This window comes from Phocoena sinus, chromosome 10 (assembly GCF_008692025.1).
Source record: "Phocoena sinus isolate mPhoSin1 chromosome 10, mPhoSin1.pri, whole genome shotgun sequence".
Classification (NCBI taxonomy): domain Eukaryota; kingdom Metazoa; phylum Chordata; class Mammalia; order Artiodactyla; family Phocoenidae; genus Phocoena; species Phocoena sinus.
Window position 1 is genome coordinate 12,157,800 of NC_045772.1, and position 11,444 is coordinate 12,169,243.

At 49.5% G+C, this 11,444-nt stretch overlaps 1 protein-coding gene across 3 annotated transcripts; it reads right to left on the bottom strand.

The window, feature by feature from the left end:
- Nucleotides 1-200: 200 nt before the first annotated feature.
- Nucleotides 201-8,516, bottom strand: LOC116761347 (apolipoprotein L6-like). 3 transcript variants are annotated; one of them, XR_004351948.1, is made up of 5 exons: nucleotides 8,396-8,516; nucleotides 6,251-6,380; nucleotides 2,984-3,809; nucleotides 1,884-2,122; nucleotides 201-1,611 (listed from the first exon to the last, which is right to left on the bottom strand). XR_004351948.1 is itself a non-coding variant. In XM_032647241.1 (4 exons), the coding sequence occupies exons 2-4, from the start codon at nucleotides 6,331-6,333 to the stop codon at nucleotides 2,096-2,098; spliced, it is 936 nt and encodes a 311-aa protein (XP_032503132.1). In that variant the 5' UTR covers nucleotides 6,334-6,380; nucleotides 8,396-8,516; the 3' UTR covers nucleotides 201-2,095. The 3 variants fall into 3 exon arrangements, 2 of the variants coding, with proteins under 2 accessions (XP_032503132.1, XP_032503133.1); XM_032647241.1 differs by having other exon boundaries at nucleotides 201-2,122; XM_032647242.1 differs by having other exon boundaries at nucleotides 201-2,122; nucleotides 6,251-6,338; nucleotides 8,396-8,506.
- Nucleotides 8,517-11,444: the final 2,928 nt, after the last annotated feature.

Sequence of the window (11,444 nt, forward strand, 5' to 3'; positions counted from 1 at the left end):
TCATGACTACGTATTTTGTGCAGGTATTATTTTTTTTATTTGTTAATTTAAAAAGAATATTTATTTGGCTGCATTGGATCTTCATTGCGGCATGCGGGATCTTTCACTGTGGCGAGTGGGCTCTTTGTTGCGGCGTGCAGGCTTCTCTAGTTGTGGCACGTGGGCTCCAGAGCCCACGGGCTCAGTAGTTGCAGCGTGTAGGCTTAGTTGCCCCATGGCATGTGGGATCTTAGTTCCCTGACCAGGGATCAAACCTGCGTCCCCTGCGTTGGAAGGCAGATTCTTAACCACTGGACCACCAGGGAAGTCCCTGTGCAGGTATTATTATTGACAATGTTTTTTCGGAACTTTAAGGATGCTCACTCACACTAAAAGAACAATATTAAATGGGGCGAAAGCTGTTTACTTACTGTTATGCTCATGAAAATATTACAACAGCAACAAAAGCAGGAACCACACGGCCTGGGGTGACTACTTAAAACCCCTAGATCATAAGAGAGTTCCCATAGCCCATCCTAGAAACCAGCACCAGCAAAGGCACATGACCCAGTCCTGACCAGTCAGAGTGGGTCCCTGGACTTTTGCCCCTCCCCTTTCCATGTGGGAGTCCCCCAGCTAGCAGCAGGCACACCTGGAGGTGCTGAGGCCACAGTGCCTGAATGTGGCGGAAGTCTGTCTGAGAAATGGAAAGACAGATGCTTGATGACATCATTTTCATCCTCTGGATCCACACACACCTGAAGCCCACTGTTCCCCTAAGCTTTTTAAGTACATGAGCCAATAAATTCCTCCCTTTTTCATATGCCGGTTTGAATTGGCTTTGGCCACTTAACAAAATGATGACTAATATATGTCTAATTAAAGCGTTGTAGGTACAGTCAAGAGAATATTTTGCAACATGGAAAAGTAATGTCTATAAAAACTCTGTGAAACATGGAAGCGTAAAAAATATTGCTAAGTGAAAACAACAAAATGGAAAGTTATAGATCTGTAGGCAAATGAGGGAGTTGAGAATGCAAGAGAAAGAAAACTCAGTGAGTTACAGAAAAAAAATCTACTCTACAATGCAGCCTTGAGAGAGGGTCCCCAGCAGGCAGTAATGTCCAAAGCAAGAAAAGCACAGAAACAAAATTCTCCACCAAAATACCAGCACCCTCTCACTGTTGTGGCCTCTCCCGTTGCGGAGCACAGGCTCCGGACGCGCAGGCTAAGCGGCCATGGCTCACGGGCCCAGCCGCTCCGCGGCATGTGGGATCCTCCCGGACCGGGGCACGAACCCGTGTCCCCTGCATCGGCAGGCGGACTCTCAACCACTGCGCCACCAGGGAAGCCCCTTTCCCCCTATTCTTTACTTTCCTGAATTTTAAAAAGTTGTATTGAATGTCCAGACACTACTTTTAAAATAGCAGCTGAAACATAGGAAAGAAAAAAATAGGTGTAAGATGGGTGAACGGGGAAGCCAGGAGAGTTCCTACAGGTTCCTGTGCCTTGAGGAGCCCAAGAACTTCTGTTGTGGGGAGGATGGAGGGGCTCCTTCCTGGTGGGAATCCGGCTGAGCAGGTTGTGGTGACATCCTTTTATGTGCAAACCCAGGATCTTCTCCAGCGATTACTGCCCAGGTCAGGGAGGGGGAGGACAGAGGGCCAACACAAGCTGAGTTGATACAAAAGAGAGAACCCAGCATACCCTTCATTCCCAGAGCCCTTCTGTCTGGTGTCAGCACTTAATACAGAGCCTGGGGTCAAATAATACACGTTTCACATGGGCTGACTCTGCATGCGAGGGAGGGAGCAGGGGCGGTGAAGGGGTCCAGGAAATGAGTTACACACATGAAGGAGGGAGGGATGCGACAGGCTGACCTCCCTTACCTTACAGTGTGACACCACTGACAGCGCCCTCAACACCCTCGTAGACCTGTCAGCTGCTGAGTCTCCAGGCATTGCCTCTGCCAACCTCGCCCCACCACCGCCGTGGTCCCCTTTTCTTCCACTCAGAGACCCCTGGGCTCAATTGTCTTCATCCTCTCCTGTCCCCTGGGATCCTGCTTTCCCTGGTGGCAGAGGTACAGTCCCCACGGTTCCTTCCGAAGACGAGCTCACAGGCTTTTTTCTTGGGAGAGTTTCTGGAAAACACACACACACACACACACACACCAATCAAAGGAAAGCTACAGAAGGCTCCCATGCAGCATGGCGTGGAGATCCGGGCCCGGGCTCAGAGGTCAGGCTCCCGGGCTGTCATCCTGACTCTCCCTCCACATAGTTGCAAGCATTTGGCAAGTTGCATAAGCTCGCTTATGAACACCACAGTCTGGGGGATGAAACAGCAAAAATGTATTTTCTCATAGCTCTGGAGGCTGCAAGCCTCAGATCCAGGTGCTGGCCAATCGAGTTCCCGGTGAGGACTCTCCCTGGCTTGCAGACAGCTGCCTTCTTGCTTTGTCCTCACAGGGCCTTTCCTCTGTGCCGGTGCAGGCAGAGAAAGAGAGAGCCCTGTGTGTTTCCTCCTCCTCTTATGAGGACACCAGTCCCCTAGGATTATGGCACCACCCCTACAAACTCATTCAACCCAAATCACCTCCCCAAACCCCCATCTCCAAAAAGTCACCTTGGGGCTTAGGGATTCTACGTATAAATGTTAGGGGGACACGTTTCAGTCCATAACACTCCCTGTGGCTCAGTGTCCTGTTCTGTACAACTGGGAAGACCCTCTGCCCAGCACATGGACCTCAAGGAGCACTGAGGGAGAGACAGAAGGCATGACCAGGTCTCCCCAGGACTGGCGCCACTATCTCCAAGATGAACACGATACCGTTTGGACCCTCAGGGCCACCAGACACCCATGTCCTCGGGAACATCCATGCAAACGCCACACACACACACTGGCTTCCTCATCACCCTTCCCATAAACCCTGGTGCCCATAAGCGCCAGTTAAAGCTTCCCCCTCCTCCAGCCCCACCCACGAGGGAAACCACAGCCTCACCTTCTGCTGCAGGCTCTCATAGCACTGGGTGAATTCTGTCAGCTTCCTTTCCAGCTCCCAAGCCTGCGCCCTTAGCTCTTCCGCAAGCTCTGATTTTGTTCCCTCCTTCAGCTGTTTCCAGTCCTTCAGGAGGGAGGCCAAGCCCACGCTGAGGGAGAAGCCAGCCACTGCCGTCCCCAGCAAGCGAGCCTTTGCTTTCATCACCAGCGTGGTACCTTCAAAAGCCCTTTGCACCTGCCTGCTCCTCCGGGCTGAGACTTGGCCAGTGGTCAGGAGATTCTTGGCAGCAGTGGCCAGGCGCGGGTTGGCCCTGGCTATCTGAAAGGCACGGATGCTCTTCCGGATATCCTTGACGGTGCTTTCACAATCCTGGACCACCTTTCCGGCAGCCACGACATAGGCTGCCCCAGCTCTCCTGACCTCTTGGGCACGGGTGGGCACCAGGCTACCGACATAAGCTTGGGCTTCTTGACTGTGAAAGCGTTCCAGAACGTTGGTCAAGATGCTGGTGACCTCCCCTGCTTTCCCCAAAACTCTACCAGCAGCGGAGAGTATCAGGCTTCCTCCTGCTACTGCCGGAGCGAGGACCAAGCCCAGGATGCTCATGACTTCTGAGACCACAGCGATGGAATTGGCCACTATACTGGTCTTGGTGAGCGTTCTGTGGGTTGTGTCGACGTGGTCTGCAAGGGTATGGAGCTTTCTGATGCCCACTTCCAGCTCCCCTTTCCGGATGGGAAACTCTTCCAAAAATATTCTTTCTTCAGCTGACAGGTCACTATCTTGCCACTCCACATCTTCATATGGAAGAATGTCATCTTCGTCCCTGTGGATGAGTGAAATAAAGACGTTCAGTCTCCCGGACGGGAAAGCCAAATTCGTAGTCAAGCCCATGTGGTTTCTGGATGTTCTTGCCCCTCCAGACTTTCAATCCTCCCTGCGTCTTCCTAGCATCTCTGTTACCTCTAACTCAACTGTGAAAAGTCCCAGAGCATTGCTGGGAGCTGCTGGTTCCCTGAAGAGAGCACATAAGAGGGGGATCTGGAGGGAAATGGGAGAAACGTAGCCCTGGCCAAGAGATGGAAGAGGTGGATTAGTGCTGAGAGACTTTTTCAACCTTGTTCAAAGAGGCTATGGGAACTGTCACGAGGAGGGGCAGTGGGAAATGCAAGGACCCAAGTCAAGATAAGGAACCTGGGACGAATTGCCGGGAGGGAGAGGGCTGGGAAAAACAGGAGGAAGCAGAGTCCGGCTGCTGGGCCGGAGGTTGGGAGTCCTGTACGCGTAGAGATGAGTGAGGGGGAAGAGGCGCCATATTGTATAATGCATCCCCCACTTTGATGACCTTGGTTTTTTTTCAGCTTGTGGGATCTTAGTTCCCTGCCCAGGGATCTAACCCTTGCCCCCTGCAGTGGAAGCGCAGAGTCTTAACCATTGGAGGGCTGGGGAAGTCTCCACTTTGATGAACTTGAATTCAGTGCTCTGCTGTGCCTCTGGAGTTGCACAGTGAGAGGGCTGAGAGAAATGACTGCTAAAGCTCTGAATGTTCTCCTTGGCACTTGGCCGGCTCTCCTTGCTCTCTCCAGCAGAACTGGTTCTTCACGGGAGAAATCAGGGACAAAAGGACCCAGCCCCTTCCCCCGTCTTCTCACAGTAGGTAGTCCTGAGGGATTTTTGCCAGCCCAGCTGAGTGTGGCTTTCATGGGACAGCAGTCTCGGGGGAGAACAAAGCCCTCTCCTTCAGGAACTTTCCCGGGTGCATTGCCTTCAGGGCAAGCTGAAGAGGCCTGGTGATAACACAGATTCCCTGCCCACAGGAGGGTGTCAGAGCTGGAAGGAGCCCTAGGGAAGATCTAAGCTTCCTATTTTACTTTTCTGTGGAGGGAACAGAAGCCCAGAGCGGGGCAGGGCTCTCACCCAAAGGAAGGTGTGAGGTTGACATGCAGCTTTGAATGGGGACTCAGAGCTCCAGCCCGTCCTCTCATCGGGACAGTTGATGTGAGGAATTCCTCACTGAGGTATATATACACATGCCTTTTAATCTCTCTTCACACACACACACACACACACACACACACACACACACACACACACACACAGTTCCTCAATGGAAAAGGTTAGAAACCAAATATACTACCAAGGAAGCCTTTAGTGTTTATGAAGTAATTAATTTAGGCCCAGTTGTCAGTTAACCAGTAGCCGTAAATCAGTTGACAGAGCAAAAAGTACCCCGGGACTTGCAGTGGGGATGGGGCGGATGGCAGCAGGGAGGGTAACCCTGCTGAAAGACCCCCAGCTTCACAGACGCCACCATGCAGCCCACCCTGATCTCTCTGCTTCCTCAGGTTTGCAGGGACGAAGAGAAACAACAGAGAGATTTGTACCTGCAAAGGTCGACAGCGCGGGGAGAAAGTGGGGTGGTGGTGGTGGGATGAACTGGGAGATTGGGATTGACATATATACACTACTATGTATAAAAGAGATAACTAATAAGAACCTGCTGTAAAAATAAATAAATAAAATAAAATTCCAAAGGAAAAAAAAAGATCAATAACGCCACTTTGCATTCACTGTGAAGTTTTGTCTTTCACGTGGTTGGTAGCTAACAGGAGCTTGGCTTCGTGTGTGTGTGTGTGTGTGTGTGTGTGTGTGTGTGTTTGTGTGTGTGTGTGTTTTGTGGGATCTTTGTTCCCCGACCAGGGATCAAACTCAGGGCCCCAGCAGTGAGAGCACCGAGTCCTAACCACTGGATCGCCAGGGAATTCCCTTCTTGTGTTTTTAAATTAAACTAAATGCATCCCGCATTAGGTAATGATGCCTCCTGACACAGTGAAAATTGCAATCGAGTTCTGTGACACCTAATTCCCTCAGCAGACATTTGTTGATTGTCCATATTGGGCTGGTGATATCTGCTGATGAATGGACACTTGGGCTTAAATTCATGAATGCAGTAACACTAAAGGGCCTTTTTGGTGATACATGAACCTCAGAGAGGTGAGGCCCGAAGGGGCAATTTCTGGCCTCAGAGTCCTATTACCCAATGTCATGTACCCGACAAGAACTTGACTTGTGCTCCAAAAGATTTAATGTAGCCGGTGGAATATTTTTTCCCCTGGGAGACATATATACGTAACGGAGACCAGTTGGAGGGCAGGGCATACTTTATGGCTGATGCCCTTGGAACACGTTTGTCGCGTGTCATGAGGATGCCTAAACGTTTCTGCAGAAGTAGCCCTTTCCCCAAGGAAAAAGCGCTCTGGGTTTTACCTTTGCAGACCGACACCAGCCTTGCATAATGCTTTCCCTGCCTGGGTGTCCAGCAGATTCTGTGGCATCAAATCCGTGTTCATTTTGCCTGTGGGAGAATGAGAGCTGTCACCACACGTCAAAGGATTTTCTGGTTGGAAACAGAAACCAAGTTTACTGCAGGGGCCACGAAACCATATGAAATTCAAGTATGGAGGGATTTTAGATGGTGCGGAATCAAGATAATAATAAACACACAACGTACAAAATATTTGCAAACTGCTGTTTTTACATTTTATGTTGACGTGGAGCTTATATAGGATAAGTACTCAAAAGGAAGTCCTCAACTCAGTACATTCTGACATTACACACCTGAGTCATCACCTCCCAGATCAAGATAGAGAACAGAAGATTCCCTTAACCCCCTGGCGGTCAATCCGCACCCGGCCCGGGGTGGTGGGTGGGGAGAGGGGGGGGAGGTGTTTAACCACTATCCTGATTTCCATAACCATTGATTAGTTTGCCTGGTCTTGAACTTCATGTCAATTCAGTCATTTGTTCGGTTTCTTTCGCTCCACACAACGTCTGTGAAATTCTTTCACTTTGTCGTGGTTTTAAAAACGTTCAGTAGCTTTAAAAATGTTTACCATGGGCTTCCCTGGTGGCGCAGTTGTTAAGAATCTGCCTGCCAATGCAAGGGACACGGGTTCGAGCCCTGGTCCCGGAAGATCCCACGTGCCACAGAGCAGCTAAGCCCTTGCGCCGCAACTACTGAGCCTGCGAGCCACAACTACTGAGCCCGTGTGTCACAACTACTGAAGCCCGTGTGCCTAGAGCCCGTGCTCCGCAACAAGAGAGGCCACCGCAATGAGAAGCCCGTGCACCTCAACGAAGAGTTGCCCCCACTCACTGCAACTAGAGGAAGCCCGCGCGCAGCAACAAAGACCCAACGCAGCCAAAAATAAATTAAAAAAAAAAAAAGATTGCTATGTAGTATTTCATTATAGGAATACACTACAAAACATGCACTTGGTAAGTGGGGGAGCCCAGTGGGAGTCCAGCCAGGTCTAGAATGGTAGATCTCAATCAGGGGCGTGTTTCCTCCCCGGGGGATATTGGTAATGCCTGTAGACATTCAGGGGTCCGGTGGAGGCACTGCTACTGGCATCTAGTGGGTAGAGGCCAGCGATGCTCGACACCCTACAATGCACAGGACGGCCCCCACAGCAAAGAATGGTCCAGCCCAAAATGTCAGTGGTACTGAGGCTGAGAAACCCTGGGGGAGCCCCATTCTTTACCAGCACCCCCTAAAACTTCCCCCATTTTTCATATTAGTCTTATCAGATGAAGGGCTATAGTGACAGTGGGGAACCCTTTGGTCCCATCAGGTCCCATCCCCTCTCTACTGACAGTCTCTCAGTGGATGTCAGAGGATGTTATGTTGGGAGAGGGATGGAAATGATGAGAGAGGATTAGAGATGTTTTTCTCATATGAGAGCTTTTTTTATGAGTTTCTCTTTGCAGTTTTGGGAGACTTCAGCTCCACTGTATCCTGCCCCTTTGCCTGCAAACCAAGTCCCTCACGCACCCCACCAGCGTCAGAAAAGTCGGTTACTCTGAAACACAGCTTTGAGATAATCCTCTTAATCTTTATCACCAACACCCCCTACTCCCAAACTACACTAAAAAAACCTACAACCCAAGAAACACTGCAGGTTGCAATTTTGAGACAACTCATTCAGCATTTTTTCTACAAAGATGACAGCCCTAAACCAGTCCTGCAGAGAACGTCTAGGGAAATGCCTTGGCCCATGCCGTCTCCTCCTTTCTGGGGTCCAGGCTCTCTCTCTCTCTGTCTAGGATCCTGGGGTCCCCAGCCAATGGAGGGGAAGACGCAACTTGGTTGGTCTAATCATATGCTTAATCATGCTTTTATTTAAACTTCAAATACTCCTGAAGGAGAGATTTCTATCCTGATTTATCAAGTAACGAAGCTGAACTTCAGACCCAGTCTCACATTAGGAACTGGCTGGATGGGGATGTGAACCCCTGGGGGGTTCCTGACAACAGCTCTTTTTCCCAAACCAAGTGCAGGTGGCCAACCCCTTGGGCACATTGTCCTTTAGAGGCCCCACATCAGCCCTCCTCCTGGGTGTGCTGTCCCACCTGTTCTCAGTGAAGCTCTCACTGTGGCCTCAGGTTCCGAGGGCCTTCTGCTCTCTCCTCTCCGGAGGCCTCTGGTCCAGCAGGGGGCTGTGAGCGTCTGAGCTGCAGGAAGACAAAGACGAAGTGCAGAGTCTCTAGCTGGATCTTCTCACTAGGGGAAAGGCCCGAGGCTCTGATTGCAAAACTGGGTCCAGGTTCAATGAGTCAGGCACAGAAATGCCAATGCCCAAGGCAGCTCTTTCGGGAAGACCCTGGCGCTTATTGCGAAATGGCTTGAAATTTTACATTCCTTTCTGCTTCTTTCTCTAATAGATGTGCAACTAAGTGGACAGCTGAATCCAAGTCAGGCCTGAGTCTCTCCTCTCCTGGTCCTAGCTGCGCCAAGGGCAGAACGAGGGTGGTTACGTCCTGCAAGGACTCAAGTCGAGCAGACCACCTGGAGTGCTGTCACTGTGGGCCAGTTCCTCAACTGCCCTTGGCCTCAATTCCCCATCTGTTAAATGGGTATTTATTAAACTAGCCCTTGTGAGGGAGAGCTATGTTGAGGAACCCCGTGTTAGACCCAAGCGGTCTACGAGGGATTCCAACTCGCCCAAGAACCGCCAAGAGTCGAGAGCCGTTGCAACACGCAAGAGGTTTATTAGGAGCCGATGCACCGGGGTTCCCTGAACCTCACGCAGGAGGCCGATGGGGAACCCCTAAAAGCGGAATCACATACTTTTTATAGGTTTATTTACTCATAGGGCGGGTATATTCTCACAATGATTGGGTAAATGTGGTGACTTTTGAATTCATTGGCTTAGGAACTTTTGTCCCACCTTCTGGCCGTTATAGTTGTCTGTTCATTGTGGCGGTTAGGGCGTATACCTGTTACGGGCAACTGGAAAATTACCCGCTGTCTGGCAAGTCCCCGTCAACTGAAAAACTCCAAGAATTGGTTTCGATAGGGAGAAGGAGTGGCGCACGATAGGGAGAAGAATTGGTTTCGATAGGGAGAAGGAGTGGCGCACGATAGGGAGAAGAATTGGTTTACGGGAACAAGTGAGGGGGTGGAAAGTCCCTAAAGGCCCCACATTCCCCCCTTTTTTTTTTTGTGACTAATTTCAATCATGGAATTTCAGTTTCTTTTTGCGAGTTTTGGTATTGTTGCCTTAGCATTAAAACTTGTACCGTACTAATGCGTTCTCTAATAAAGGCTATCAGGCGATTCAGAATGCATGGTCCAAAAGTTAAAAGCAACAATAAAATAATGAGGGGCCCTAACAAGGTGGAAACTAAAGTAGTAAGCCAGGGAGATTTATCAAACCATGATTGAAACCATCCTTTTTGATTTTCCCTTTCCTGTTGTCTTTTGTCCAGGCACTCCCTAAGTTTGTCCATAGTTTTGGTAATAGCCCCAGAATGATCAATATAAAAACAGCATTCTTCTTTTAGTGCAGCACATAGTCCGCCCTCCTTAAGGAACAGCAGATCTAATCCCCTCCTGTTTTGCATTACCACCTCTGAAAGCGAGGTGAGGGATTCTTTTAACTGAGTTATGGAACTTTCTAATGCCCGGCGGTCAACATCTACAGCTTGCCTTAAGGCATCATAATAGTGGGGTTGTTGGATGAGGGCTGTTGTACCCGTTCCTACCCCGGCTGCCATTTCTAGTCCTAGGAGTACAGCCAGGGTGAGTGTTATGGGTTCCCTCTTAAACCTTCCTCTGCCCTCATATTCATCTAGAAAGGATGAATCTGAATGATAAATGAGTCTGGGGACCAGCTGAACTAACACACAAAAATCGGTTGAAGCTTTAAGGACCTGTAAAGAAATGCAGGGGGTCAATCCTGTGTTACATGCCCACCATCCACCCGGAGGAGGGAGCAGATACCCTGAGCCCTGTGGGAGGCTTAAATTGGCACAAAGATGTCGGTGGGACGAGGGGGGCGTTCCTACACATGTACCGTTTCCTAATACTGAGGCCAGGGTCAATTTACTATTTCCTTCTTGTTTCCATCGACATTGATCTGGAGTGTTAACATTATTATAATTAGAATTATATCCTATAGCATCATAATAAGGGGGAGGAGCAGCATAGCAAAGCCAACATGATTTGGTAGCCTCCGGGTTTGTGGCATTTAAAACCTCAAAAGCCGCCTGGACCAATGAGAGCATTCGGTCCCGGGGGGTCTTGGGCTTGATTGTTATTCCTTTTGGCTCAGAAGTTTGGTTTCTTATCTCTGGTAACGCTGTGGGAGGGGCCAAAGGTAGCGAAGAGTGCCCTATCTCAGGGTTGGGGCTTATAGGAACTGGAGTAGGGGTTTTAATTTTTAGTTTGATGGTCATTAGTAATCCATCATCATATCCTTCTTTATAAAACCTGATTCCCCATGAATGGCCATTTATCCAGTTTTTTATCTTTTTTTCCTGGTTCATTAAAAGAAATCTTAAGGGGATGGCACCATTTAGTACATTCAGGCCTATAAGTTAAGGGGTTGGTTGGGTGTGTATAATTGGCTGTCACCTTAATAAAGTCCCAGCCAGAGGTGGGCTTCCAATAGGTGTCTCCTGTGGTTTCATATCCCCAGCTTTTGCAATAAAAGTTTTCAGTTCCTCCACATTTATAATTAAGGGACCTGTGGCGATGGAACCCGGGGCATATGTAGAAAGCAGGAGCTCTGAGCCCAGTCCTCCGAATCCCGTTTTTGCAACCCTTTCCGGAGGAATCAGCTCTAGTTGTTAAAATTTTTGGAACATTATGTTGATCATAATAGTCTTCTAAATCCCAACCGGGAGCCCCTATGGCCAGTTTACAAACATCAGGAAAAAGGTTTGGCCACCAGGTCCATGGGGGAGCGATATTGCTAACAGACCATATTACATCTCCAGTTTGGGAAATTACCTGCCAGGTTAAATGCTGGGGCAGGTGAGGACTAAAATTACTCACAGTCAGTAGGGGTAACAAAGTTAAAGTTATAAATCTGATGATCGCAGAAGCTTGAGCTTGAGCGGGTTGCTGGTCTTTTGGGCTCGCCATTCCGATGTTGCAGATGCTGGTGCGGCCTTC

Excerpts from the sequence above, each read along its gene's own strand:
- LOC116761347 (XM_032647241.1), bottom strand. The coding sequence starts at position 6,333 with ATGAACACGGATTTGATGCCACAGAATCTGCTGGACACCCAGGCAGGG. Across the intron at positions 3,810-6,250 it reads GCTGGTGTCGGTCTGCAAAG|GGACGAAGATGACATTCTTC; the intron begins GTAAAACCCAGA and ends ACTCATCCACAG. Across the intron at positions 2,123-2,983 it reads ATGAGAGCCTGCAGCAGAAG|AAACTCTCCCAAGAAAAAAG; the intron begins GTGAGGCTGTGG and ends TGTGTTTTCCAG.